Source organism: Tamandua tetradactyla, chromosome X (assembly GCF_023851605.1).
Source record: "Tamandua tetradactyla isolate mTamTet1 chromosome X, mTamTet1.pri, whole genome shotgun sequence".
Lineage (NCBI taxonomy): Eukaryota > Metazoa > Chordata > Mammalia > Pilosa > Myrmecophagidae > Tamandua > Tamandua tetradactyla.
In genome coordinates this window covers 120,917,683-120,945,543 of record NC_135353.1, presented here as the reverse complement: position 1 = coordinate 120,945,543, position 27,861 = coordinate 120,917,683, and the positions used below count along the sequence as shown (strand labels likewise).

General features: G+C 50.4%; 1 protein-coding gene across 2 annotated transcripts; it reads right to left on the bottom strand.

Moving 5' to 3' along the window:
- Nucleotides 1–14: 14 nt before the first annotated feature.
- CACNA1F (calcium voltage-gated channel subunit alpha1 F) lies at nt 15–27,413 on the bottom strand. Of its 2 annotated transcripts, none has more exons than XM_077145853.1 (49): nt 27,389–27,413; nt 25,743–25,992; nt 25,189–25,294; nt 24,874–25,013; nt 24,498–24,640; nt 24,248–24,400; nt 23,531–23,727; nt 23,334–23,437; nt 22,419–22,638; nt 22,108–22,189; nt 21,906–21,999; nt 21,719–21,745; nt 21,414–21,574; nt 20,335–20,560; nt 19,071–19,278; nt 18,861–18,981; nt 18,671–18,752; nt 16,036–16,081; nt 15,803–15,854; nt 15,619–15,651; nt 15,180–15,318; nt 14,813–14,942; nt 14,446–14,505; nt 14,136–14,242; nt 13,957–14,044; nt 13,555–13,662; nt 13,398–13,450; nt 12,274–12,420; nt 11,322–11,523; nt 11,066–11,224; nt 10,107–10,217; nt 9,777–9,860; nt 8,987–9,007; nt 8,613–8,741; nt 8,177–8,242; nt 7,826–7,917; nt 7,257–7,416; nt 6,896–7,023; nt 6,524–6,620; nt 6,233–6,335; nt 5,872–5,973; nt 5,571–5,701; nt 5,189–5,326; nt 4,756–4,907; nt 1,593–1,718; nt 1,368–1,495; nt 1,127–1,239; nt 527–724; nt 15–245 (listed from the first exon to the last, which is right to left on the bottom strand). In XM_077145853.1, exons 1-49 carry the CDS (start codon nt 27,411–27,413, stop codon nt 15–17), a joined length of 5,973 nt encoding a protein of 1,990 aa, XP_077001968.1. The 2 variants fall into 2 exon arrangements, with proteins under 2 accessions (XP_077001968.1, XP_077001970.1); XM_077145855.1 differs by having other exon boundaries at nt 22,108–22,191; nt 22,481–22,638.
- Nucleotides 27,414–27,861: the final 448 nt, after the last annotated feature.

Sequence of the window (27,861 nt, the reverse complement as noted above, 5' to 3'; positions counted from 1 at the left end):
AGAAGGATGAGCATTCAGAGGGCATGGACACAAGCTATCTCGTCTCCCAGGTCCTCCTCATCGAATCGGGAGAGGATGGACTCCTCGTCGCTACAGAGCGAGCTGGTCCCCTGTGCCAGCAGGTCACTGGCAGCGCTGTCCATCTCATCCAGTGTCAGGCGGCATGCATCTGCGATCTCCTGCTTGGCCAGGGCCACAAAGCGCGGGTCTCGGGCAAAGAGGCCCAGCCCCTCGGAGATGAGCACCTGGAGGGCACAGATGGGATCAGAACTGACAGAGGGTAGAGCATGGGGTCAAAGCAGTGTGCACATGGGGGGTTAGTGTGGATAAATGGCGCTCCCCTCAGGGCATGTGGGGAAATCGGCGGGCACCGAGGTGTATACATCCAGCTGGGCAGAGGTCGCAGCGCAATGGGCTATCTACATGCCCAACACAGGAACTGGGGACCCCTTTTCTCTTCCTCCCCAAGCTCCCACTCCCTCCCCTTCCGCCCCATCCCTCTGGTGCACGTTCCCTCTGAACTCACAGCCTCCACCAGGCTGTCAGCACTGCCCCTCTTGCCACGGCTGGGGTCAGAGTGGGTTCCAGGCACTTGCAGACGGGTGAAGGCGCGCAGCGGCGTGCCGGACTTGCCGAGGTATACCTCCCCTGCTGCACCCTCTTCCACCAAAAACAGTGGGGCGTACAGGAGCCGACCCCACTGAGGAGGAGTCGCCCAGGAACCCTGGGCCAAAATAAACACCAGAGGGCGGTGATTGCTGGGTGGGGTGTGAGGGCCTGGTATTCACCCCTGTCGCCTACCCTGGACTCCACCACCAGAATCAAACTGAACAGGTATAAATCAGACTTGAGTTTATAGAAACACATAGAAGGCCTGGGTTCAAATCTCAGTTCTGTCACTTGGGTAAGCCTCTCTGAGCTGCAGTATCATCTGTAAACTGGGCGTAACAATAGGAGCCGCTTCACAGCTAGAGTGAGCATTACGAAGATTTTGCGTCATGAGCATTCATATCTGTCCAGTTCTTAAGGAAGGCCTGGCAGGGTATTTGATAAATTCAGCCTGGACTGCCCCCACCCCTCCAGATCCCAGCATCCCCTCCCCGCCCCCCCCCCGCCCCCACCTCACCTGCACCCTGCTAGGCCCTGAGTTTCGCCCACGATGATAGGTTCCCGGAATGGGTAAATCCTCACAGCTGCCCTGGCGTCTCAGGCACTGGATGGTAAAGGAAGGCTTCCGACCTGGAGGTGGGTGAGGTGCCGGGGGCAAAGGGAGACGTCAGGACCTTCCCAGCGGGGGTATGAGAGATGCCAGGACCTTTCCAGTGGCGGGCTTTTGGGGAGCTTCTAGGATCCACCTCTGCTCTCACCTGCCGGCGTAGGGGGCAGCAGACGGCGGCGTGGAGTATGATGCCCATTCATGTATCTCTGTGGTCTAGGAGGGTGCAAAAGGGCCACGCGCGGGGGTGTCCCAGCCTGCTCGTCTAGATAGGAGAGCCTGTGTGGTAGGGAGGGCTGAGGATGAGCTTCAGGCTGGGCGTGGGAGATGGGCCCGTCAATCCTGCCCTCCCACCCGACTCGTGGACTCAGGCTACGTGTCTTGGCCAGAGGGTGGTTTGGGGATGTCCTCTTCCTTCTCCTGCTTGTCCTGCTCTTTGGTTCCCTTGGGCTGAGAACTTCCTTCTTCTGGGATGGTGAAAATGAGAGCCTCCGAGCTTCTCCTGGACAAAGTGAGGTATGTTAGGCAGACCAGATCTACCCAACATTTGTCCCTGGGACCCTGGGTCCCTCTTGTCCTGTGCCCCATCCCCTACAGAAAAACAGGACTTTTATTTTTGTTTTTATTTTTTACTTTCCAATCTATTTAACTGCTTATCTGTATGAATGGTTGAGATTATTGGATAAATATAACTTTGTAGCCTGTTTCTACTTTTTTTTCACTTAACATTGTAGCCAAAGTTTCTTTTCCTATTTTGTTAAAAAATGTATCATGTCACTATAACAGACTGATGATTGTGATGCAGTGTAACATTCACTTATTCCTAGAAACCTTGTTTTACTCTTTTGTAAAATTATAAATAATATTGCCATTAAATAATCGTGCACACAAATCTTTTCTGTACTTTGGGTTATTTTCTTAGAGCAAATTCCCAGAAGTTGGGTGAGTGGTTTGGAGAGCAGAAACATTTTTGATGGCCTTTGTATATAAGATGGGATTATTTTCGAATAATTATGATAATAAAAATAACCATTAACATTTACCGAGTTCTTTCTTACCATGTGCCAGGCTCTATGATCAGCCCTTCAAAGGTATTAAATCATTAAATCTTTGCAACAGCTCTGGGTAGTGGGGATTATGATTATGCTTGTTTTACTGCTGGAGGAACTGAAGCCCAGAGAAATTACATGATTTACCTACATCAAGCAGGTGATAAAAGGCAGAGTCAAGATTCAAATCCAGGTAATCTTTCCCCTCCACACTCCAAGCTTTGACCACCACTAAGCCACGCTGCTCTGCATCACTGTTTTGCACAATCTCAGTTTTCATTCCTAGATACCTGTTTGACTTTTTTTAAAAACTGAGATAGCTTCATGCACCATACAGTCCATCCAAGGTGTATAGTCATTGGCTCACAATATCATCACATAGTTGTGTATTCATCACCGTGATCATTTTTAGAACACTTGCTTCACTCCAGAAAAAGGAAAAGACAGAGGAAAATAAACCATACATCCCATACCCCTTACCCCTCTCTCTCATTAACCATTAGTATTGCACTCTACCCAATATTTTTTTTTACCCTTTCCCCCTCTATTTATTTATTTTCTTTTGTCCTTATATATATATTTTTAACTCATCTCTCCATACCCTGGGTAAAGGGAGCGTCAGTCACAAGGTTTTCACAATCACATGATCACACTGTAAAAGCTATCTAGTTATACAATTGTCTTCAGTTATCAAGGCTACTGGAATACAGTTCAACAGTTTCAGGTATTTCTTTTTAGCTTTTCAAATACACTAGAAACTAAAAAGGGATATCTATATAATACATAAGAATAACCTCCAGGATAACCTCTTAGCTCTGTTTGAAATCTCCCAGCCACTGAAACTTTATTTTGTCTCATTTCTCTCTTCCCCCCTTTTGGTCAAGAAGGCTTTCTCAATCCCATGATGCTGGGTCCCGGCTCAGCTCAGGAGTCATGTCTCATGTTGCCAGGGAGATTTACAACCCCGGGAGTCATACCCTATGTAAGGTGGGGAGTGCATTGAGTTTACCTGCCAAGTTGGCTTAGAAAGAGAGGCTATATCTGAGTAACAAAACAGATTCTCTGGGGGCGACTCTTAGGCATAATTCTCAATAAGCTTAGCTTCTCCTGCAGGAATAAGCTTCACGGGGCGAACCTCAAGACTGAGGGCTCGGCCTACTGAATTGGTTGTCCACATTGCGTGTGAGAATACCAGGAATTCCATAGGTGGGGAAGTTGATTATTCCTTCTTTCTCCCCAGTCCCTCAAGGGGATTTTGCAAATACTTTTTTATTCTCTGTGCTTGGCTTTTTTTTTTTTTTTTGAATAGATGCTTTGCCTCAGAAGAACCCTCAGTTTTGAAACAATCAAAATTAGTCTGTGGAACTCAGCATGTGAACTCACTGCCCTCCCGCCTACGTGGTACATGTCTCCCAAGGGTATAAATTTCCCTGGCAATGTGGGACAGAAATCCCGGGATGAGCTGGACACAGCATCAAGAGATTGAGAAAGCCTTCTTGACCAAAAGGGGAAGAGAGAAATGAGACAAAATAAAGTGTCAGTGGCTGAGAAATTTCAAACAGAGTTGGGAGGTTATCCCGGAGGTTATTCTTATGCCTTATATGCATATCCCTTTTCAGTTCATGGTGTATTGGAGTAGCTAGAGGGAAGTACCTGAAACTGTTGAGCTTTGTTCCAGTAGCCTAGATTCTTGAAGATGATTTTATGAAGGTGTAATGTTGACAATGTGACCATATGATTGTGTCTGATGCTCCTTATATCAGGGTATGGACAGATAAGTAAAAAATATGGATAAAAATAAATAAATAAATAATGGGGGAAAGGATAAATAAATTGGGTAACATAAACACTAGTGGTCAATAAGAGGGAGGGGTAAAGTGTGTGGTATACATGAGCTTTTTCTCTTTTCTTTTTTGGAGTGATGCAAATGTTCTAAAAATGATCATGGTGATGAATACATAACTATGTGATGATATTGTGAGCCATTGCTTGTACACTATGTATAGAAAGTATGTGTGAAAGTTTTTCTCAATAAAAAAATTAAAAACAAATTAGCCTGTTGAAGAGGCTTAGCTTGCCAGCCTAAGAAATGGAGATGTAGAGAGGAAAGGGAGGAGGAGGAGGCTGCATAAAGATAGGCACTTGATCTGCAATACTTCATCTCATCCTTTGATTATCCTATGAGGTAAGAAGTTTTAGCATCTTCCTTTTACAGGTGTGGAAAATGAAGGTCATAGAAATTGAGTAACCCGAGGTCACTTAGCAAATGGCAATGCCAGGATTTGAACTGAAATCCTGTGAGTTCCACATTAAATCATGCTGCCTTTCTCATTTGACTCATATTCCTGTCTATTCCCACTTGAGCCCTTGGATCCCCTCCATCCTTTCCAAATTTCCCCTCCAAGACTCTCCTCCTATGCTCCTTGAATGACCCCCATACAGTAGTCCCCCCGTTAGCCCCACAAATTTCCCCCAGACCCTTGACAGTACCTATGGGTGTAGGCTCCGGCCTGGAGCACACTGAACTGCTTGGAGTTATCACTGGGTCCAATGGAGAGCGAATCTGGGAGTCTGTCCCCAACAGCCAGAGACACAGAAATCATGGAGCTGTGGTGAGATGGGGGCTGGGAGTCCATTGGAGCCTGCGGAAAGTCAACAGGACTGAGTGTTCTATCCATGCTATATCTAAGACACTTGGTCATGTAGCACCCCTCACCCCCACTGGTCCATGAGCTCTTCACGGCAGAATCTAGGTCTTGTCCTTCAACAGCAGATGGTAGGTACCAAATGAATATTTTTCTATTGCAGAGGGGTCTTCTCTGGGATACTCCTCCTCAAGGCCAGTGTCAAAGTCACTCAAAGGGTTGAGGGGGTAATTTACAGTTAAAGAGTTCCTGGGGAAGTGAGAACTTGCTGTCCTCACTTTGCATGTTTCTGGGTCCTTCTCATTTTCCTCCTCTCCCTCCTGTGCCTCTTCTTCCTCCTCCTCATCTGTGTCATGGGCCTGGGTGAGGGCCTGCCGGATCTCAGGAACCAAGTCCTGTAAGCTCCTCAGACCAGCCTGTGGGGGTGGCAAGAAAGGGAAGCAGGACAGCTCAGGATCTAAATTCCCCCTGCATGAGCCTGCTTTCCATTCAGGAGAGTAAGGTGAGGGAAGGAGCCCCTAGGCTACCCCTGACCTTCTGTATGTCATGGAGCCTAAGTCTTCTCATCTGTGACAGGGGTTGCATGAGATAAAGAAGGAGGTCATCCCAAATACAATGCTTCCAAATCCCGCCACCCATGCCAGGCCCTGCCTTGAAAACCTGAAGGGCAGAGGAGGTGCTTGGGGAAGCCTCAGTCCCTAGTAGCCCCTTTTCTTTCCTCCGCCGGAATTTGCGGAAATAGTCCTGGATCAGAAATGTGGCATAGAATTTGCCCACGGTGACCTCCTCCTCTGGGGACAAGGGAGAGGAGATAAGGTTACACAAGGGTTCCCTACCCACTGGTATGGAGTAAACCTACCACCCACCCCACCCCACCCGCTGTCCAGTGCTGGTTTTGGTGTGGTGAGCAATCATCTGACATTCACGAGCAGGCCAAAGAATTGGGGTGGGACTATCTCACCATCAGGAGGAGGGATGACCTCATCTAGCAGCTTCTGCTTCATCCGCTTCCAAATTTTTTTAATGACAATCCGCAGCTCCTGGTTGGCTTGCTCCAGGTTCCCTGCATTGGGGGAGCATGTGGGGCATGACACAATAGGAAGAACCCTTCAAAGCTGCCCCGCCACTATTGGACGGGGGCCTCCCAAACTTCTACCTCAGTAACATACTGTCCCCATTGGGCAGGTGGGAAAACAAGCCTGAACAGGTCAAAGTAATCTGAGGTTCAGAGGGATGGGTGGGCCCAGCACTCAATGAATTTGCACCCCACACCGTCCCCAGGGACCGCCCCCCCCCCCCGCTCCTGCCCTATGACCTCACACCTTCTGTCTTGATCTTCAGGGACGTCCGAACCAGGGCAAAGAGTGTGGCATTGAATGTCACCGTCCCGTCCGAGTTGAGGGGCATGTTCATTGCCACGAGTCTCTGCACACACCAGGGACATGAAACCCATTCTGGGCAAATGCTGGGTATGTAGGCATGAAAGCTCCGGGGCAGAAACCTTTAAGGATACTACCAAACACCCCCTTGCCATCCAAGGCAGGGTTCCTGCCCACCCTGCCATGTGGTGGACGGCCCTCTCGGTGGCCTGGGGAATGGACAGGTACACAGACCTTGCAGGCCACACGATGTGGACACAGCTTTCCAAATCCCAGTGGTGGCTGGATACGTCTCAGCAAGGCAACCACATCCAAGTGCTTGATGCGGCCCCTGGCGCAGGTGGAGAAGGAGCGGAGGTGTGGGGAGGTGACCCTTAGATTGGTGATAACTCCTCTAGCCATTTTTCAAGGCCCAAACAGCTCATCACCCCCTCCCCCATTCCCTCACTCCACATCCTACTAGGGAAGAATTGGAGAGCAGTTGGGGAGGGCAGCATACAGGGACGTGAAAATCTTGGGGCATCCATTGGTTGAGTAATGGGGGACTGTGTGGGGCAGTATATTACATCCACCCCCAGGATCCCAGGTCAGGGTTAGGTGGCATACTTGGCCCCAGGATCATATTCAGACCAGATTCTCTTGAATTCATCGAGGTGATGAGGGCCCAGGATAGACCAATCTCTGGTTAGATAATCAAAGTTGTCCATGATCACAGCCACAAAGAGATTTATAATCTGTGGACCAGTGAGCAAGGGGGCTTAGGAGCAGGATCTTGGGAGGTTGGCATGAGACTGGGTTGAGCTTATATGGTTACTGAGTTTGAGTCCCCGGGTTGACCTTGTCATCAGGCCCAGCCCTCCCACCCACCCTTAAGATCTGGCCTCTCTGTCTCATTTGGACATCCCCTGAACACCTCAGAGCCAGCCCCTATGGCAGTGGTGGTGGGGTGTGAGGAAATGGTTCTCACCAGGAAGGCGCAAAGCATGAAGAAGCTGATAAAATAGGCGATGGCAAAATTGCTCCCACAGGTAAACTCCTCACCAGGGCCAAAGTCAGACTCAGGGTCACACCGATTCCCAGGAAGGCTGGCGAGCATTATCTCTTGCCATGCCTCACCTGTGGCACACCTGAGGGTCACACAGGGTTGGCATCCTGGAGGGGAGGTTATGGAGTCATGGCAAATGGGATTGTGAGGGCTGGGGAGAGCAAGGAGATGCTCCACTTCTCACCAGAGCCTACATCTGGCACATATAGCATTTTAATATTTTAACAGCTGACGTGGCCATGTTGATGACAGGCATGTGTGAATTTTACCAATGGGGCACTGAAACCTAAGACGGGGCTGCATCTTCCAGCCAGAAAAGGAGGACAGGCTAAAAGACCCCTCAGATCACAGCCAGAAAATGTCTCAGGCAATATGAGTCCCATGCTGCCATGTCATTTCCATAGATTAGGCATTCTGGGGCCTAGATAGGGTGTGTGGGCAACAGCGAACATGCTGGGGACCAAAGTGGAAGGGGATAGGGTGGATGTCACCTGAACAGAAGCAGTACAGCCTGTGGAAAGGTCTGGAAGTTGTTGTTTCGGTTGATCTGTGTGCCATCCTGAAGAGCCACTTTGCCGAACATCTGTGGGTACATGGGGGCTTTTTCAGACAGATGAACCCATGCCACCACATGTTCCCACCTATTTCACACTTCTTAATCCCTACAGGCTTCCCACAACCCTGAGAAGCAGGTACTGCTGATCTTATTTCATGGATGTGATGACTGACTCAGGGCCATCCAACTTGTGTCTTTCCACTTACCACCTCTACTTTAGGGCTATAACTACCCCCACCCACAGCAGAGGGGTGCCTGAGGGAAGCTCCCCAGGGTCCCCACTCGCCTGCATGCCAATTACTGCGTAGATGAAGAATATCATAGCGATGAGAAGAGCCACATAGGGCAAGGCCTATGGGGGCGGGGTGGGAGGATAGATGCTCAGATCCAGGCAGTATAAGCCTGAGAATGTACTGCTTTCCAGGGCTTGGGCCCTCTGGGATATGTGGTCTATCCCCCCAAGTACCCAGGACTACCAGTGTCTCCCAAATTGACATATGTGGTCTACCCATCAGCACAGAATTAAATGGAATATAGTAGGGTTAGTGAGGTCAGAGGTAGTTTGGGAATTGGAAGCCCAGAAGAGAGAACAAAATAGGAATGGTAAATTGGAGATGAGTATGACAAGCTGGGAAATGTAGTTCTCGGGGTCATAAAGGGGTAGATTGAGAGATGTGAGGTGGAGGCAAGGAGACAGTCAAAGTCATGGGGAGGGAGTTTACCTGGAAGGACTTGATGAATGTCCAGAGCAACGTGCGGATCCCCTCACCCTTACTGAGAAGCTTGACCAGCCTCATGACTCGGAAGAGACGAAAGAAGGTGATGGAAATGCGGGAGCTGTCCTCAGAGCTCTGGGGTTTGGAGTGTGGTGGGTATGCTCAGTCCACATTTGCCCTAGTTATTTCTTTGTCTCAGGTTTTAGACCTCCCCATCCCCAAATATCTCAGAACTCTGGCTTGAGGGTAGTTAGGGAATGTTTTTAAGGACTTCTAGGGAGGGAGGGATGGAGGGTGGGTAGATGGTTGGGAGGGTGAGTGCTGGGTGGGTAGGTGAGTGGAAAAAGAGGCAGAGTCCCTGTTGCCAAGTGAGGGGCTACCTCGCCAAGATGTCCACCATTCTGGAGAGTGAAATGGCCCAGAAAGGTGATAGAGGAGATGACGAGGACACATGTCCAAATGAACAGGGTGAGATATGATGGAGCAGATAGAAGGAATGATGGAGATGGTAAGGTCATTATGCCAGGGAAGAAAGGGAAAGTTATGTGGTAGTAGATCAAGATGATCATGGAAAAAGTTGGTAATGGGGGTGATAGGGAGAGGAGAGGGTAAAGGAGATGAGGGAGGAGAGATATTGGAGCCAGTGAGGATATAAAACCAGCATTGTTGCCAGTTGAGGTGACAGAACCATGTAGTACCCAATGGAGGAGATGATGGAGCCACCAGTGCAGTCAATGGTGATGACAGGCGTGAAAGGTCCAGTATGGAAGATGATCAAGTCGATGGAGGAAATGGAGCCAATGAAGGAGTCGGAAGAGATGTTGGAGCCAAAGCAGGAGTCAGTGGAGATAATGGAGCCAATGGAGAGGGATGTAGAGATAATGGAGGAGATAACAGAAATAACAGGAGAAGCATTTTAGGAAACGTTGGATCCAGTGGAGGGGTTGCAAAAATGGAATGATGGAGATGGTAGAAGGGGGCTAAGATGGATATCACAAAAAAAAAAAAAAAGATGGATATCAACAGGGACTCAGAAGAGATGGAATTAGAAGGAGGAGCACTGCCAAGAGTGAGGTGGATGTCAGTGGGAGCCACCACTCCATATGAAATAGAATCCTGGGGCAGAGTTGGGTAGGGGGAGAGTGGGTTATTGAAGAGGCCAGTTCTCACATTGACTTCAGTGACGGCAATGTCCACCACGCTGCCCACCACAATAAGAGCATCAAATGTATTCCAGGCATCAGTAAAGTAATGCTGTAGGCAGGAGGAAAGCAATGCATTGTCTTCTCAGAGCTAGCAAGCCAGGAGGGGGCCGCAGTGGTGGTAAGGGGGCACTGAGGAGGCAAGGCCCCTCTTGGACCACACACTGGGCCTCCACCTGGATCTCTTTTACTTCCCAGCCTTATGACTCCCTCATGGTTGCTCCCTGAGAGCTCTGAAATAAGGTCACCCCCCAAAAACCCACCTACTGAGGGGTGGGTATCTAGGGCTGGGGGGTACCTTGGGTTTGAAGGCGATGATTTTGAGTACCATCTCAACAGTGAAGAGGCCAGTGAAGACCATATTGAGGATGTCCATGGCATAGTTGAAGGGCGCAGTCTGTTCATAATGCTGGGGGATAAAATCAGTTGTGGGGTCAGAGTCTGAGATAGACACACCCACCCCCATCAACCAAATCTTCCCTGGCCTGGACTGAGATGAGTCTGGGGATGTGGGAGCACTGTGATTTGTTAGAACTTTCCACACTATTAGCCACCCATTATGGATGCTGGAAAGCCCAGTTCTTGATTTCCAAGATTTCATTGCAGCTAGGCCAGACCACTTCTGGCTAATGAGACATAATCATAAGTCTGCTGCTGGTTGGGTGGCTTCTGTGAAAAATATTTTGCTTTTCAATAAAAGGCTCAAATGAGAGAGGGGAGCCCCTTGGTACAACCACTCCTCCTTTTATTCTGCCTTAAATGTGGTCTTGATGCCTGGAGCTGTGGCAGTTATCTTGTGACCATGAAGCAACAATCATGAGAATGGAAGCCAACTTACTAAGAATAGTGGGGTAGAAAGACCAGAAGGATAGTCTGGATCTCTGATGAGCAATGAGCAAATAGCCTACCTCTAATCTTCTTGCTTTGGGAGGTAACTTTCATATTTCATTGACTCCACAATGCACATCTTTTCACATTTCAGACTCTTTGAAATTGGGGTACACTTTACAATTGATAGCAACTTACAATTGTCATTGGCCATTTTTCTTCTCACATTCTAACATCTCTGAAATCAAGATGCAACTTCCAATTATTGGCCTTAGATTTGAGGAAGTATGGCAAATGCCTTTATCACATAAGCTACCATGAGTTGGAGTTGTGTTACTTGCAGCTTAAAACATTCCTAATGGTTCCCAAGGGATCATGAGAGGTAAACGGGTCCCGATATCTGGTGGGGGTGGGATGGGGAGCTCGAACCTGCATGGCCAGGGCAACCGTGTTGAGCAGAATGAGCAGGAACATGAGGTATTCAAAGGCTGCAGAGTTCACAGCGGCCCACACACGATACTGATGTGGGTTCTTGGGGATGTAGCGGCGAAGTGGCTGGGCCTTGAGTGCGTATTCCACACATTGGCGCTGCACACAGGTGCAGGACATGGGTGAGCAGCGAGGTCCCCAGGTAAGGGGGTGGAGATTGGTGGCCATGGGTAAGAGGTCAAGAATTAGGAGATACCTGGTTCTTGTCTAGCTCACAGTTTTGGTACTCTTGCTCGCCTTGTGCACGGAAGGTGATGATAACAAAGCCCACAAAGATGTTCATCATGAAGAATGCGATGATGATGATATAGACAATGAAGAACACCGAGATCTCCACGTGGTAATTATAGATAGGGCCCTTGTCCTCTGCATGTGCATCAATTGCTTTGTATAGTAGCCTGTGGGAATCGTAAGGAGATAGAGGTGGGGGCAGGTAAGGGAATATCCCACCCTCCTCAGACCCACCCCCAGTCCATTCATCACAGTCACCCCATAATCTCCTTTCTGGTGCCCTAAAAACCCCTAAGTCCCCATGATCTAATCACTGGGATCCCCATACATACAGCAAGAGACCCCCACCATACCTTCAAAGACCCCCAATCCCCTAAGTCCTCACAGATTCCCAAATTCCCCTTTCCATTCACCTGGAGAACCCTATGCATCTCCGTCAGAATCCTCATGAGCCCCTAAAGATCTTTAAATCCTGGTCCCATCAACTTGAATACCTGGCTCCATCTCCCCAGAAAGCTTCAACTAGTAACCCAAAGACCCGCATAGCCCTCTGGAAACCCCTGCTTCAACTCCTCAGAGCCTCCCACCCCAGTTCCGCCAGATCTCCACCCAGTTCCCCTAAATCCCACCCAGTCCTCTCTAGACGTCCACCTAAATCCCTCAGAGACTTCCAATCAATTCCTGGAGACCACCCTCCCAAGTCCTTAGCGCATCCTCAGCTAGCTTCTAGGGGACTTCCATTCAGTCTTCTCTTTTACCCTCTTGTCCCTAGAAACCTCTATCTAATCTCAAGAGACCTTCATCACATCCTCAGGAGACGCTCTCCCCCAATCTCAAGGGAACCCAACCTAGTACCCCTCAGGCTACTGCCCAGTCCCCTGCCCATCCTTTTGAGGCCCTGGGGTCCTGCCCCTCACGCAGGCCAGCCTTCGAAGGTGGAGACAGTGAACAGGGCCATCATTGCTGAAAGGACATTGTCAAAGTTGAAATCACTGTTGACCCAGAGCCGCTCCCGGACCAGGGGCCGTGATACATCTCCATCAGGGTAGACCAGGAAGGAGCCCCTGTGGATGTTGCAGATAAGCTTGTTAGGTGAATAGGGGTAGGGAGCTGTGAAAAAGGGACTCGGGTCTCCAGCATGGTAGCAGCAGGGCATAGTGGTAGAGCTGGATAACCTGGGTTCAAATCCTGGTCCTGGTTGGACGACCTTGGGCTTTAGTTTCTCCCCACCTATTAGTAGCACCCATTCCATGGCTCATTGCAAAGATTAAATAAGTTAATAAATTAGAATTGCTCGAATGGGAACCATATGTGTTAGCTGTCATCATCATCATCATCATCATCATCATCATCATTGCCACTCAGGGAAAAGCAATCTTAATAATTTCTCAGCATTAACTATAAGCCAGGCACTGTGCTAAGCACTTTACATGTAGTAATTCATTTACTTCTCACAACCCTGTGAGATGGGCACTCTTTTCACCCCCTCTTTGCAGTTGAGGAAAATAGGACATAGTAAGGTTAAGAAATGCACCCAGTCTTACTAAGTGGCGGCTGTGGAATTTGAACAAGAAACGCCTAACTTCAGAGCTCATGCTCTTAACCACTAACCTCTTCAGGAGTCTCAAGGGGGAAGTCCGGGACTTTCTGGGGTGATGGTGGGGGTTGTTATGGACTGCTGGGGTGTCTGGAGAAGAGGGTAGGAATTCTGAGGAATTTGGAGAGGCATTTACGGGGACTTAGACAGTCTTGGTGAATGAGATCTGGGGCCTCTGAAATTCTTGGTGGCATTCTAGGGGGTATCTCTGGGGCCCTGTTGAGATCTGAGGGCCTCTGCAGCTCTTGAGAGAGTTCTAGGGGTATATTTTGGAGGTATCATGGAGTTCTGGGGGTCTCTGGGACCTTGATGAAATCTGGAGGTCTCTACAGCTCTTGAGGGGTAGTTCTAGGGGGTCTCAGGGGCCTTGAGGAGATGTGGGGGCTTCTGTGGTTTTAGGGAGGGGTCTTGGGCTCTGTAGAGAGCAGGATCTCAGGCACTCACTTGCATTCTTGGGGAGTGTGCTTGGCCTCATCAGTGCAACTGTAGAACTTCCCCTGTGGGGAAGGACATTTGTCAAGCATGTTTACCCTTCACCTCCCATCCCCAGCCTTGACCCTGGCCTGGGATTCCCTCCACAGTCCCTCCCCCATCCCCCCACCTTGAAGAGTTGCACTCCGATGCAGGCAAACATGAACTGCAGGAGTGTGGTGACAATCATGATGTTCCCAATGGTCCGGATGGCCACGAACACACACTGCACCACGTGCTGCAGGCATCCGCACATATGGCTAATGGATACCACCAGCCAAGGTGCCCATGGAGTGGGGGAGGAGGGTCTCCAGTCATGGACGGGGCTTAGGGAACTTGGGCTGGGGATATGTGGCCACTTGCAAGGAACGTGGGCCAGGACACATGGCCAGTGGGCCAGAGATGTGCCGTTACATATTGGGTCAAGCTGCTTGGTCGTGCATCAGTGCAAATGGTCAGTCTAATCAGCGATCGTGGCCCTGGGGGCCGGGCAGGGCCTGGTGCCCGTGGGTTTGGGTGGGCTAAGGGTTACCTTGAGTCCCTTGGCCCTGTTGATGGCTCGGAGGGGCCGCAGTACTCGGAGGACGCGCAGGATCTTCACTACTGAGATGGCGCTGGAACTGGGAAGGGGGCAGGCAGTTCTCAGGCCCCAGTCTGGGTCTGGTCTCAGGTCCAGGAGGAATGGGATGGGGTGGGGGTGGGGCCACTCACTGGATGCCAAAGGAGATGAGGGATACACTGACCACCAGCAGATCCAACAGATTAAACCAGCTTCGGCAGAAGGAGCCACGGTGTAGGAAGGCCCCAAACACCGTCATCTGGGGGCAGGAGGACATCAGGCTAGACCCCAGAGCTGGGGATGGTAGGATGAGGAGGGGATGGGGACAGGAGAGGGGGCAGTGGGAGGTGGGTAGGAAGCAGTATTAGAGGCAAGCTGGGGCCATGGGGAAGTGGACTGTGGAGGGGGAACAGAGCTGCGGGTTAGGGCAAGTGAGGACATCCTTCGGGACCCATTAGTCACCTTTAATAGAATCTCCACAGTGAAAATGGAGGTAAAGGCATAGTCGAAGTATCCCAGAATCTGGGGGTGTAGGAGAGAGGGGGAACCACTGAGTCATGGCTGAGGGGGATCTTAAGTGTGTGTCCATGTGTGTGCCCCTCTCTATGCAAGTTTTGCTGTCCTTCCATCCGTTCCACCTTCCCTTCCTTTTCCCCTCCCTATCAAGGACGTCTGTATAAGCCAAGAGAATAAGGTTCAAATCGGGGGTCCTCTTCCCCTACCCAGCCGCATGGGTACCCTTGGCCTGTTTGACCTCTCTGAGCACAGCTTCCTCCTCCAGTAGGACACCCTTGGGAGTGCTGCCCTCAGCCCCCAGCCACAGGCTCACGTGGTTGCGGAAGGAGTGGGCTCGGATGGGGTCCTCAGCGGCCAGGGACACACTGCTGAGGATGATGAACCCCAGGATGAGATTGGTGAAGATATGATGGTGGATGAGGGAGTGGCAGGCCTTCCTCAGCCTGGGGAAGCGGTGGGGGGGGGGGGTTGGGGGAAAGGAGGTCACAGTCAGAACCCAGTACTCTGCAGTTGATTAGGAGATCCTGAGGATATGGGTTTTGGCGCTGTTGCAATGGGCCATGCACCCCACCCCTCTGTGGCCGGTGGGATATGGGGAGACCCTTACCTTGGCTGCCCCACGGCCCCTCATCTGCCCCAGCCCCCTCTTGCCTTAGCCCCTGCCCGCCCTCAGCACTCACGGGTTGGTTTGGCTAAGGCAGAAGAAGGCGCTGCCCTCGGGGATGGGTACCACTTTCTCCTTGGGTACAACTTCCTGCAGGAGTTCCACATGCCCCATACCCCCTTCCTCCTCGTCGTCTTCATCCTCTTCCTCTATGCCTGGCTCCAAGATGAAGGCAGAAAGAGATAATTAACTGAGAAAAGTTATGTAAAGCACCGAGAACAGGGCTTGCCACCCAATAACTTCTCCCCATCTGCTTCCCCCACCCCCACCGGAATGTCAGCTCATTAGGGCAGGGATTTTCATCTGTTTTGTTCACTGCGGTGTCGCCGGCAGTTAGGACAGTGCCTGGTACACAGAAGGGGCTCAGCAAATGCGTATTGAAAGAAAATTGCCATCATCACAGTCACACGTGCATTGTTTTATAATAAAGGTTCTGAGAAGGTCTACAGTAAAACAAAAGGTGAATTTCTCTTCTTTAACCTCAATATCTCCAATTTTGGACACACACCAAGCCTGTTATTTTCAAAATGATCTTGGAAAAGGCTGTTCCCCAGAGAGGAGGGTTTTAGGGGTCAGGAGCTCTGCCTGGGCTCTGTCTCCAAGGTCCCATGCCTCCTCCACCTGGCCCTGTCCACTTGCCTGCTTCTTCACTCTTTGCACCCTCTTCTTCCTCATTCTCCCCACCAGGCACCTGGGGAGAGGGAATGGGGGTTCTCGATAGTGGGGGCGACCTCAGGGGATGGATGCAGGGGAGGTACTGGAGGGATACAATAATGGGGGGACAAATAGGCAGAAGATGGGAGCTGAAGACCAGCACAGACAGGTATTGGTAGTAGTGGGAGGTGTAGCCAATACTCAGGTTTCTAACTCACCAATGCCCCATTCTCCCGTGGGAGGTTCCCCTCAGTACTCTTCTCCCTGTGGGGTGGGGGGAGAGATTGCTGAGGATTGCAGTAGACGGGCACGACTGAGAGGGTCACTGCAGTCAGAACAGAATTTCCTTGGGTCCCCTTGACCCTCCCTGCATCTGCTCTCGCCCTACACAGTCTGTTCTTCTCAGGACCAGCTAGAGGGATCCTTTTAACTCTTAGGTCAGGTCCTGTCCCTCCTCTGCTCAGAGCCCTTCTGTGGCTCCCCCCACACTTAGAGCAGAAACCCAAGTCCTCACCATTGCTCATAAGGCATTTGATCTGGTCTCCCTTGTCCCCACTCCCCGCCCCACTTTGAGCTCACCTCCTACCACACTCCTCCTTGCCCACTCTTCTCCAGCCTCACTGATCTAGTTGGTGTTTTTTGAATGTGCCAAAGGCCTCAGGGCCTTTGCACTTGCTGTTCCCTTGCCTTGAATACTCTTCCCCTAGATATTTGCATGGTTACTCCCTCACTTCACTCAGGTCTCTGTTCAAATATCACTTTCTGCTAAATATAAGGGCCCAAACAATAAAACTCTTCGAAGAAAACATAGGCAAATATCTTAAGGACCTTGTTTTAGGCAATGGATTTATATACTCTAAAAAGCACAAGCAACGAAAGGAAACATAAGTTGGACTTCATCAAAATTAAAACCTTTTGTACATCAAAAGGTCATACTTATTAAGAATGTGAAAAGACAACCTACAGAATGGAGATAATATTTGGAAGCCATATATCTGATAAAGGTTTAATATACAAAACATATAAAGAACTCCTATAACTCAACAACAAAAAGTCAAACAACTCAATTTTAAAAATGGGCAAAAGACTTGAATAGATATTTTTTTCAAAGAAGACATACAAATGGCCAATAAGCACAGGAAAAGATGTTCACCATCATTAGCCATTAGGGAAAGCAAGTCAAAACCACAATGAGATACCATCTCACATACACTAGAATGGCTATTTAAAAAAAAGGGAAATAGTAAGTGCTGGCCAAGATGTGGAGAAATAGAACCTTTGTACGTTCTTGGGAATGTAAAACGGTGTAGCCGCTGTGGAAAACAGTTTGGTGGTTCTTCAAAAAGTTAAACATAGAACTACCACATGACCCGGCAATTCAACTTCTAGGTATATACCCAAAAGAAATGAAAACAGGGACTCAGATAGATATGTACACCAATGATCATAGCAACACTATTCTCAATAGCCAGAAGGTTTAACCAAACAAATGTTTATCAGCAAATGAATGGATAAACAAAATGTGGTATCTTCAAACAATAGAATATTATTTGGTCTTAAAAAGAAATTAAGTCCTGATATACGTGATGACGTGCATGGACCTTGAAGATATCACGTAGAGTGAAATAAGTAAAACACAAAGGGACAGGTATTTGCATAATTCCACTTATACGAAATATCTAGAATGTGCAAACTCATAGAGACAGAAAATAGAGTGCAGTTTATGAGGCTGGGGCAAGGGGTGGGGGAAACAGGGAGTTAATGTATAATGGGTAGGGGGTCTCTGTTTGGGGTGACTGGAAAGTTCTAGTAACAGATGGTGGTGAGGGTACTGCAACATTGTAAATGTGATTAATACCACTGAATGGTATGCTTGGGAGGGGTTGAGATGGGAAAGTTTAAGTTGCGTATATGTTGCCACACACACAGAGAGTGATAAAGAGACAATGGCAATTAAAGGCATGATCCTGGATGGGATCTAGCAAAGGAGGAGAAAAGGCTCAAAGAGGCATTACTGGGACATATGAAAAATTTGAATATAGACTGTAAGCTTTTTATCACTATTAAATTGCTTGAACTTGATAACTGCACTAAAGGTGGTATGTAAGTGAGTATCCTTGTTCTTAGGAAATGTACATGGCAGCATTAAGTGTTCAAGGAGCATGATGTATACAACCTACTCTGAAAGATTTAGATAGATAGACAGATAGGTAGATAGATGGGTAGTTAAATGGATGGATTGGTAGATGAATGATGCACGGATGGATAGAAAGGTAGATAGCTAGCTAGCTAGCTAGATAGATAGATAGATAAAAAGAAATAGCAAACGTGGCAAAATGTTAAAAGTTGATGGATCTGGGTATCTGGGGGTGGGTATATTAGAGCTCTCTGTATGGGTTTTGTATTATTTTGCAACAGTCCTGTAAGTTTGAATTTACTTCAAAATAAAAAGTTAAAAAGTCACCTTCTCTTGGAGGACTTCCTTAACTGCCCTAACCAAAACAGCAATCTTCACTTTTCTATATCCTTTAATTCTGCTTTCCTTTCTTCACTATTTAAGATTCTTATATTCACCTGTTTGAATTTTGTTTGCTTTCCCCAACTAAAATGTCAGCCCCACGAAGGCAATGATTGTGTCTGCCTTGATCCTTACCAGACATCTAGAATAGGGCTGGGCACAAAGGAGGTACTCAATAAATGTATGTTGAATGAATGCTGAATGTCAGATTGTATTTGGAGGCAGGGATTATCAGTGCGGCCGGAGGCATTTCTGGTGGTGTGGAATGTTTATGTGCGGGTTTTTGGTCAAGGGTTCCAGGGGGTCACTGTCTTGGGGGTGGAGTCAGGCCTCACCTGCCCTTGTCCTTGGCACTGCCTGCATCTCCGCTGGCCAAATTGTCCACAGCAATGGCAAGAAACACATTCAACAGGATGTCTGGGGTGAGCTCAGGTTGCAAGGGATGGAGAGGCAGCCTGCGGACCCCCAGTTCCCCTATCTACCCTCACCCCACCACAATCTAGTCCCCAAAGTCTATGAGGATACAGTTGCCACAGATGAAGAGGATGATAAAATAGATGCAGACCAGCATCCCTGGGAAGACAGGGCCACCGTAGGCCATTATACCATCATACATGACCACGTTCCAGTCCTCGCCTGTCAGAATCTGGAGGTGGAAGATCACCCTGAAGCTCTTGAGATTTCCCCCATCCCAGGGTCCCCTGACCCACTCATGCCAGGATCTCCAGGCTCCACCTGAAAGACGGTGAGGAGGGCTTGGGGGAAGGTGTCAAAGGTGCTTCGCTTGGTGTTGGTCTGGTCAAAGTTGAACTTGCCCCCAAACAGCTGCATGCCAAGCAGGGAGAATATGATGATAAAGAGGAAGAGGAGAAGCAGCAGCGATGCAATGGACTTCATTGAATTGAGTAGGGATGCCACTAGGTTGCTCAGAGATGCCCAGTGTCTGCAGCAGAGATAGAAGGGGTCAGAGTTGATGGCATGTCCTCTGGTGAGCTAGGAGCCAGGGCAGGGGCTCCAGCTTGGGTTGTATTGGGGTGGACTGGGTTAAAATGAGGTTTGGTGTCAGGTTTGAAAGTGATTTGGAGTTGGACGAGACATAGAGTAAGAAGTAATGGGAAAGTAGAGTTTGGGGTTAGGGTTGGCATTGGGTCTAACAGGAGATAAAGTTAGGATGGGGGTTTAGTTGGAAGTTGGTAGAGCTAGAATTGGGTTTCAGGTTGGGACTTGGACTGCGGTTTGGATTAGGGATAAACTCAGGTTAGGGGTTGGGGAGTATTTGGAGTTGGAGAAGGAGTTGGGGATAAGGTTGTGTTTGAGAGTTGGGATAAAGCTGGGGATGGGGATGAGATTAGGGTTGTAGTTGGGGGCAGGGTTGAGTATGCATTTTATAAAGGGCTGTGCTTGATCGTTGGGGATTTGATATGGAATTACAGATAAAAATAGGCTTGTGGTTGGAGACAGGTGATGGTTAGGAATTAGGGATGTGGGAGTTGTGGTTGGGGATTGAGGATGAAGTTATAGTTGGTGGTTAGTGATGGGGATGGAGATGAGGTTATGGCTGGGAGTTATGGATGAGGTTGGAGGTGGGGCTGGGCTTAGGCTTGGGCATTAGGGTTGTAAATGGGCTTGTGGATGATACTGTGGTGGGAGGTTGGGGCAAAGATGGTGCTATGGGTGGGGGTTGGGGATGGGAATGAAGTTGAGTTTGGCGATGGGGTTGGGGATAATATTATAGCTGGGGTTGAGGTTGAGGAAGGCGGTGGAAATGGAGTAGACACACCTCCCCAAAGGACTGTGGTTATCACAAAGGCAGGAACTTGTGTCTACTTTGAGTCTTAGCATTTCCTTGGGCCTGGAAGGTTGCCTGGCACACAGTAAGTACTTAATGCGTGTTTGCTAAGTGAATGGTGATATGGATGAAGTTATCATTGGTGCTGGGTTCGGGACAATTGGGGCTATGTCTGTGGCCCCAGTCCTCCCACCTCACATACATACATACCTGGTGACCTTAAAGATTCTGAGAAGGCGCACACATCGGAGCACTGAGATGCCCAGAGGTTGCATGGCGCCCACTTCCACCAGAGTGGTCTCCAGGATGCCCCCACAAACCACGAAACAGTCAAAGCGGTTGAAGAAGGAGGAGACATAGGTGGAGGGGCCCAGACCATACAACTTGAGAATCATCTCGACCGTGAACAGACAAAGCAACACTCTGTTGGCGTACTCTGTTGGGGAGATGAATAGGGGTGACTGAGTTTGCTAGTCTCTATGGTGAAATGGGAGGGGGGTAGAGACCATGGGATGATCTGGGGGAGTTGGCATTGGGCCAGGCACAGGCTGGGACAGAGGTAGAACTAGGGATTGGGGTGAATTTGTAAGTCAGAGAGGATGAAGTTTTTGAGGGGCTTGGAGCTGGGGCAGATTTGGGATGGGGGCAGTCTTTGAGACGAGGAAGACCCCAATTAAAGGGTAGAGTTAGGATCTGGGGTTTAGTTGGGACTGGGGTTGGTTTGAGGGTTGGGGTTAGAAGTGTATTCATTATTCAGGTTGGGGTTGAGGTTATAATGGATAATAATAAGAGCTAACACTTATAAAGTACCTAGCGTGGGTCAGGCAATGTTCTAACTCATTTAATCCAACCAACCACCCCACGAACTGGATACAATTAATACCCTCATTTTGTCGATGGGGAAACTGAGGCATGGTGAGGTTAACTCGTCCAGATAGTGTGATAAGAGCCTGACTCTGGAGCCAGGCTGCCTGGGTTTGAATTCTGGCTCTGCCACTCAATAGTTGGGATTAGTCAACCATTCTGTGCCTTGGTACCCAGTATTCTGTGCTTTAGTGCTTCATTCACATAAGGTTGGAGTGAAAATAAATTGAGTAAAACGCTGAGAAGCAAGCATGGTGCACACTGCGGGCACTACAGAAGTGGGATGGGACAGAATGAGGCTGTTTGCATTTATCTGGATGGGAAGGCAGTGTTTGGGGGTCTGAGACCCGTAGAGAGCCCAGATAGGAGCTTCTGAGATGGACAGAATTGGGGATGGGGGAGGGCTGGCAGGCTGGGAGTCGCACCCTGGGTCTGGGTGAGCCACACAGGCTGCCCGTGGTGCTCGGAGGCGATGGTCAGCGCGTTGAGGAAGACCAGAAGCAGCACGGCCCAGTAGCAGGCGTTGGACTTCACAGCCCGCCGGCAGCGCACCCGCAGGCCCCGGTTGGCTCGGTGGAGGCGGCGGCTAGGAAGTGGAATGCGGAGCCGGCCAGTTGAGATCACCTACCTAAGCCCGCCCTGTGTGTGTGTGTCTCAGATAGGCAGACTGGCAGACATGGGGAGCTCGGAGGTCATGAGTTCAAGGAGTGACACAGCTTTCCCAACTTACCACACCCTTGTTTTCATTATCTTGTTTCTGGAAAAGAGGAGGATGGGAGGTGGGGGGGCGGGTCATAAGAGGCTGAGGGGGAGTCAGGGGCTGGGGCTAGAGATCAGGGGCTGAGGTCAAGGTTAGAGACTGAAGTGAGGACTGGGTTCTGGGCTGGGGTCAGGTGTCAAGGGCTGGGGACCCTCACAGGCAGCGTGTACAGCTGGCCAGGGCCCCCTCCTCCTCATCCTCATCCCCTGGGGTCTCTGTCATCGAACCGGTGTCACTGGCTGGGAGGCTGGCTGTGGGCAGGGTGGGGACAGAAGTCAGGATCTGAAGATCCCAGGATGCTGCCTTTGGCTTCTCCTCTGCCCACCCCCCACCCTGCCCAGGCCTGGCTGGACCCCCACCATGGCTGCTGGTGGAGTGTGTGGAGTGACTGAACCAGCGCAGATGTCCACGCCTCCTATGGGTCAACTCTGCCAGCGGTGGCTCTACAGGGACAGAAGAGACAGTTAGGGAACTTGGCCTGGGGACAGGGTTACGGCCACATCTGGGGGTATGGGGTGATTATTTGGAGTCTTTGTTCTGGTGATGTATCTGGGGCCGGGGCCGGGGCCGAGTTCTTTGTCCTGGGCCATAACTGGGGACAAGGCCTAGAGTGTCACAGGTTAGGGTTGGGTCTCAAGAACGAAGCCCATATCTGAGGCATGTGTGGAACAGGGAATGGGCTAGATCGGGGTGGCCTATGGCAGCCGGCCCGCCCCTCTTCAGCCACAGAACCGGAATTGCCGCCTGCTGAGGGGTCCTCGATGTCCAGCTCCTCAGCTTGTGTGATCCAGTCCAGGTAGCCCCGCAGGTCCTCTTCCAGCTGCTGTTTCTCACGCAGCTTCTGGAAGTCTCCTCGTGCTTTTGCCTTCTCCCTCTCCTTGGAGAACTCCCTGAGGAGGCAGGTCAGAGGGCTAGGTGGGGGAACTGCCCCAGTCCTCTGGCCTTCGCCACTCCAGTAACACTGGCCTCCTCACTGTTCTTTGAATATGACAGGTGCTTCCATCCTTTGCACTGGCTGTTCTCTCTGCCTGGAATGCTCACCCCTTAGATACCTACGTGGCTCACTTCCTCATCTCCACGTTTTTATTCAAATACCATCTTCTTTTTTCCCCCCATGGGCAGGCACGGGGAATCAAACCCAGGTCTCCAGCATCACAGGGGAGAACTCTGCCTGCTGAGCCACCATGGTCCTCCCCAAATACCTCCTTCTTAATGAGATGGGTCCTGTTCTCCCTACTTAGAATGGCAAAATTTGCTACACAATCTTGATCTTTATCTTTTCTTTCTCTCCATGGCATGTATTCCTAGGACACTGTATACCTGTATGCATGCATATATACTTATTGAATATGTAGCTATTTTCTGTTTCTCCCTTCTAGAACAAAGGCAGGGATTTTTGTCTCGTTTATTCCTATAACAGTGCCTTGTACACAGTTGATGCTCAATAAATACTGGCTGAATGAATGAAGGCGTATTTCAGGTGGTTTTGAAGGATGCCTAAGAGTCTGCCAGGCACAGAAAATCGGTGGGGGCAGTGTATATATGCCTTGTGTGCGTGGTGGGGGGGTAGGTCTAGGCCTCTCACCCACTCAGGACTCCCAGCACAAGGTTGAGGACGAAGAAGGACCCAAAGATGACAAGGCTGACGAAGTACACCCAGGGCAGTTCATACCCCATGGCATCCTGCATCTGGGGAGAAAGGGGGAATGCATTACTCAAGGTACGCAGCCACTCCCGCCGGGGCTGGGCAGCCCTTGCTCATGTGCCCGCCGTCCACCTCACCCAGTAGAGCACGTCGGTCCAGCCTTCCATGGTGACACACTGGAAGACCGTCAGCATGGCGAAGAAGAAATTGTCGAAGTTGGTGATGCCTCCGTTGGGCCCTGCCCAACGCCCACGGCACTCAGTCTGGTTCAGGGTGCACGCACGACCAGAGCCGGAAGACGCACAGGGCGATGGGTCCTCCTCCGCCTCCACGTCTGCGGGGAGACTGGAGCTGGGGGCCCCGAGCCACGCCCACTTGCAGCCCGGGCTGCCCTGGAGTCCCGTCTACCTGGAGTTCGAGTCAGGGTCCTAGGTTTCTAAATCAAGGCCAGCCCTACCCCCCCCACCCCCACCCCGCCTACCTGGGAAAACTTGCAACTTTGCCAGGCCAGGATTCTGGGTCCCACCCACCGGGATCTGGGGGTCTGGGCCCGTGAATCTTGGGCTGAGTCTGGGGGCGGAGCCCTGTGATTTTGCGGGAATCTTTTGAAAAGAGGGTGGGGCCAGAGTGTAGCGGGGCCAGAGTGTAGCTGGGCCAGGTCCCGGCCCAGGGTAAATTTGAAGGGCTTGTGGGTATATGGCACCAGTCGTGGAAGGTGGAGTCAGATAGGAGGCAAAACCTTGGCCCGTGGGTGGAGTCTTATGGATTTGGGTGGATTTCCTTGAGAACGGAGTGGGGGCCCAGGAAACCTTGGAAGGGGCGTGGCCTGTCCCGGGAAGGGTGGACTGGCTGACCCGATCCCAGAAAGTAGCACGTCTTGTGCATGCGTCCGAGGAACAGCTCGAGTCCGATGATGGCATAAATGATGATGACAAAGAGCACCAGCAGGGCAATGTGCAGCAGTGGCACCAGCGCCTTCATGATGGAATTGAGCACAATGTGCAGGCCTGCAGGGGGTGGGGGCGGGCGGAGTTTAGAGACGGCGTCTGCTCAGCCCCCTCCCCACTTCCCACCTCCCGCCCCTGGGTAGGGCACGTCACTCACTAGGGACCCCGGACACCAGCCTCAGTGGCCGCAGCACCCGAAATGCCCGCAGTGCTTTCACATCAAAACCGCCCGGTTTCCCCCCGGTATGCGGGGTGTCCCCCGGCCGTCCCGGGCCCTGCTCCAGCAGCACACTGAACAGCCTGAAGGGGGGAAGCACGGGACCAAGAGGAGGGCTCAGGCCTTGGGACCCTCCTCCAAGCCTCCCTTCTCCCTGGAAAAGCTCGGGTCCCTCTGGAACGGGAAAGGCAAACGGTTTGAACGAGGTCACCGTTCCTGATTCCAGCGGCCAAATGCCGGCAGTCCATGGCAGCGGCCTCCCTGGGCCCGGGGGTGGGAAGGCGCCCTGGGATGGGTTGCTCCTGTGGGCGCGCACCCGACCACCACGATGATGAAGTCCAGCAGGTTCCAGCCGTTGCGGATGTAGGCGCTGGGGTGGAGCACCAGCCCATAGGCCACAATCTTGAGCATCGTCTCCACTGTGAAAATCACCAGGAATACGTACTCCACCTGCTCCTGGGGGCGGGAAGGGAAATTGGGGAGGTATTGGGGGTGGGGTGGGGTTGAGCGTGGCCAGGAGTCCCGGTGGAGCTGGGTTGGAATGAGGTGTCAGAGAGGCTTGGCTGGAAAGCCTGAAGGGTGGCTCTACTGGGCGGATGTCTCCCTGGGTCGAGGGCTGGGTGGGCCTCACCAGGTTGTGGTTGGTGGTGTTGGAGTCATCTTCAGGGAAGGGAATGTAAACCCCCAGGGCCACGCAGTTGGCAAAGATGGTCAGCAGGATGAGGATATCGAAGGGCCTCAAGTGGACACAGTCAAGGATCCAGGCAAAATGGCTTCAGACCACCCCCTTGTAGTCCCCTCCCCAGATACTGACCCTTGATCCCAAGGTGACTTGCCCTTATAGTCCCAGCCCCTGCCCAAGGTCCTGAAAATCTTAGCTATTCCCAACTCTCGCTGGTTCAATCCACGACTCTCTCTCTTTTTTTTTTTTTTTGCATGGGGAGGCACCAGGAATTGAACCTGGATCTCCGGCATGGCAGGTGAGAACTCTGTCTGCTGAGCCACTGTGGCCCGCCCCAATCCATGACTCTTGATCCCCTAGTGACCTTCGCCGTTTTCAACTCCCCCCCTCTGACCTCGTTCTTGACCTTCTGCCTTCTTCCATTCTTGCCCTGACCCAATCCTCGGCTCTTGGTACTCTGGTGACCCTTGCCCCGGATCCCTGCCCCTGGCCCTTCAGGATGCTTCCACTCCACGATGCTGATGCAGAATCGCCGCAGGGGGTTGGCCAGTGTGAGGCAAAAGAGGGCCCTGGGTGACCGCTGTGCACTGGCCACTGCCACCGTCTTGTGCTTGCTGTGCTGGTTCCTTCGTTTAGGGGTATCCAGGCCCGAAGCCTCGCAGCTTTCTCCTCCCACGGCTGGGGGCCCAGGGCACAGCCCCCATTCGGGACCAGGGCCAGGCCCATTGGCTGGACAGGGCTCTGGGGTGGTTTCTGTGTAGAGAAACCGAGTTAGGGAGGGACAGGGTACTGGGGCAATTGTGGCTGCCTCCTACTTGATCCCATCCTTCTGTCTGAGGGAAGGAGAGAAGAGCATGTAAAATTAGGGAGAATGGGAAAACCTGGATTGAGGATTAGAGGACTAGGGGTAAGAATTGGTGTTGGGATTAAGATGGGCAGGGGGTAAAGTGAGAGTTTTTATAGGAGTGAAGTTGGGATTAAGTTTTCAAGTGAAGTAGGATTTGGTATTAGAGTTGGGAGTAGAGTTTAAATTGGCATGGGGTGGGATTAAGTTTACAGTTGGAGTCAATTTTAGGATTAAATTTGAGGGGTAGATTTTGGATTGGGGTGGGGTTCGGTTTAAACATAGGTGAAGGCGGAGTGGGCTTGAGGTTTGATGGTTAGGATTTGGAATATGAATTGAGTTAGGATTAGGATTCGGATCAAGGTTAGGGTTGAAGTTGAGTTTTGAGTAGGATTTTCCTTTTTGCATTGGGTTTTCAGCTAAAGCCATCTCCAATTCCTTTGGCCTTGTTTCAGCCTCCAGGAGGCAGTAGGCTGACCTTGCTAAGATCCCCAGCTTTGGAGGAGACAAGATGTATGAATTAAAATCCTGACTCAACCACTTGGTACCTGTGTGTGGCCTTGGGAAAATTATGTAACCTCTTTGATCTTCAGTTTCTTATCTATATAAAGAGGATGATACTAAGAGTACCTCCTAAGGGTTGTTTGAGGATTAAATGGTTAAAGCACTCAGAAGAATGCCTGGCACATAGTCTTATTCCCATTTTGCAGATTGGGAAATTGAGGTAAAAAGAGAGGTTAAGGGATTTGATGAGGTGATTGAATTGGGAGGCAAGCAGCCTCACTTTCAAGCCTTCATGACTTACCACTGCTATCAAGTGTGTGTTCTCTTTCTCTAATTTTGACCTTAAAAATAGGGCTATATTCTTTCTGGAAAAGTCAGAGATTCACTCATTAACAGTATTGACCTCCGGGTGTTGGGGTCGAGGTTAGGTGATTTAGAGCTCATGCTCAGGCTGGGGTTTGAACTCTAATAGGGTTTTGTCCTATGGTTGGTTAGGGTTAAGTTTGGGGCTGGATTTGGAGTTGGAGTTGAGATGACTGCTAAAATAGTTCAAGGCCAGGATTGGGGTTGGGTTTCAACTGGGAATTAAGGCTGAGCATGAGGGCTCAGATTGGGTTGGGGCTTTGTTCGGGGCTGGCTGGGCTGGGAACAGGGGGATGTGATTCTGGTTCCCCAAAGCCTCCCCAGGGCTGGAGTTCCAGAGGGTAGCGGGGGTGGGGTGGGGTGGGCAGAGGGGCTGAGGGTGGAGCAGGGTCCAGGTTTGTCCCAAGGATCTACAGGGGGGTGGAAAGCTGCTCTCACCTTTCCAGCCTTCGGATTCCGACATCTTCCTTTCGAGATTGAAGGCCATCTGTATACAGTCCCTCTCTCCTTCCACAGCTTTGGAGGGATTAAGGTCACAGGGCGGGGCGATAAAAGGGGCGGACAGGAGGGTGGTAGGGGTGCAGATGGGACATTATTAGGCCAGAGCCTGGCAACAGAAAAGGTACTGATTAAATGCTTACCAAATATATACTAGTGCTAAGCAGCCAGAAAAGAAAATAAGAAAAAAGTCATCATTTTCCCAAAATATCCAAAATTTAACGTACATAGAAATAAACCTAACATAATATACATGATATATATGTAATATTTCCGTGAAAACATTATCAAATAACATCAGTTGATTAAAGGGGGCTTAAATAAATGGAGAGATAGATTAAGTTTACCGGTTGAAATATTCAACATTGTGAAGATATCAATTCTTCCCAAAGTGACCTAGAGAGTTGATGCAA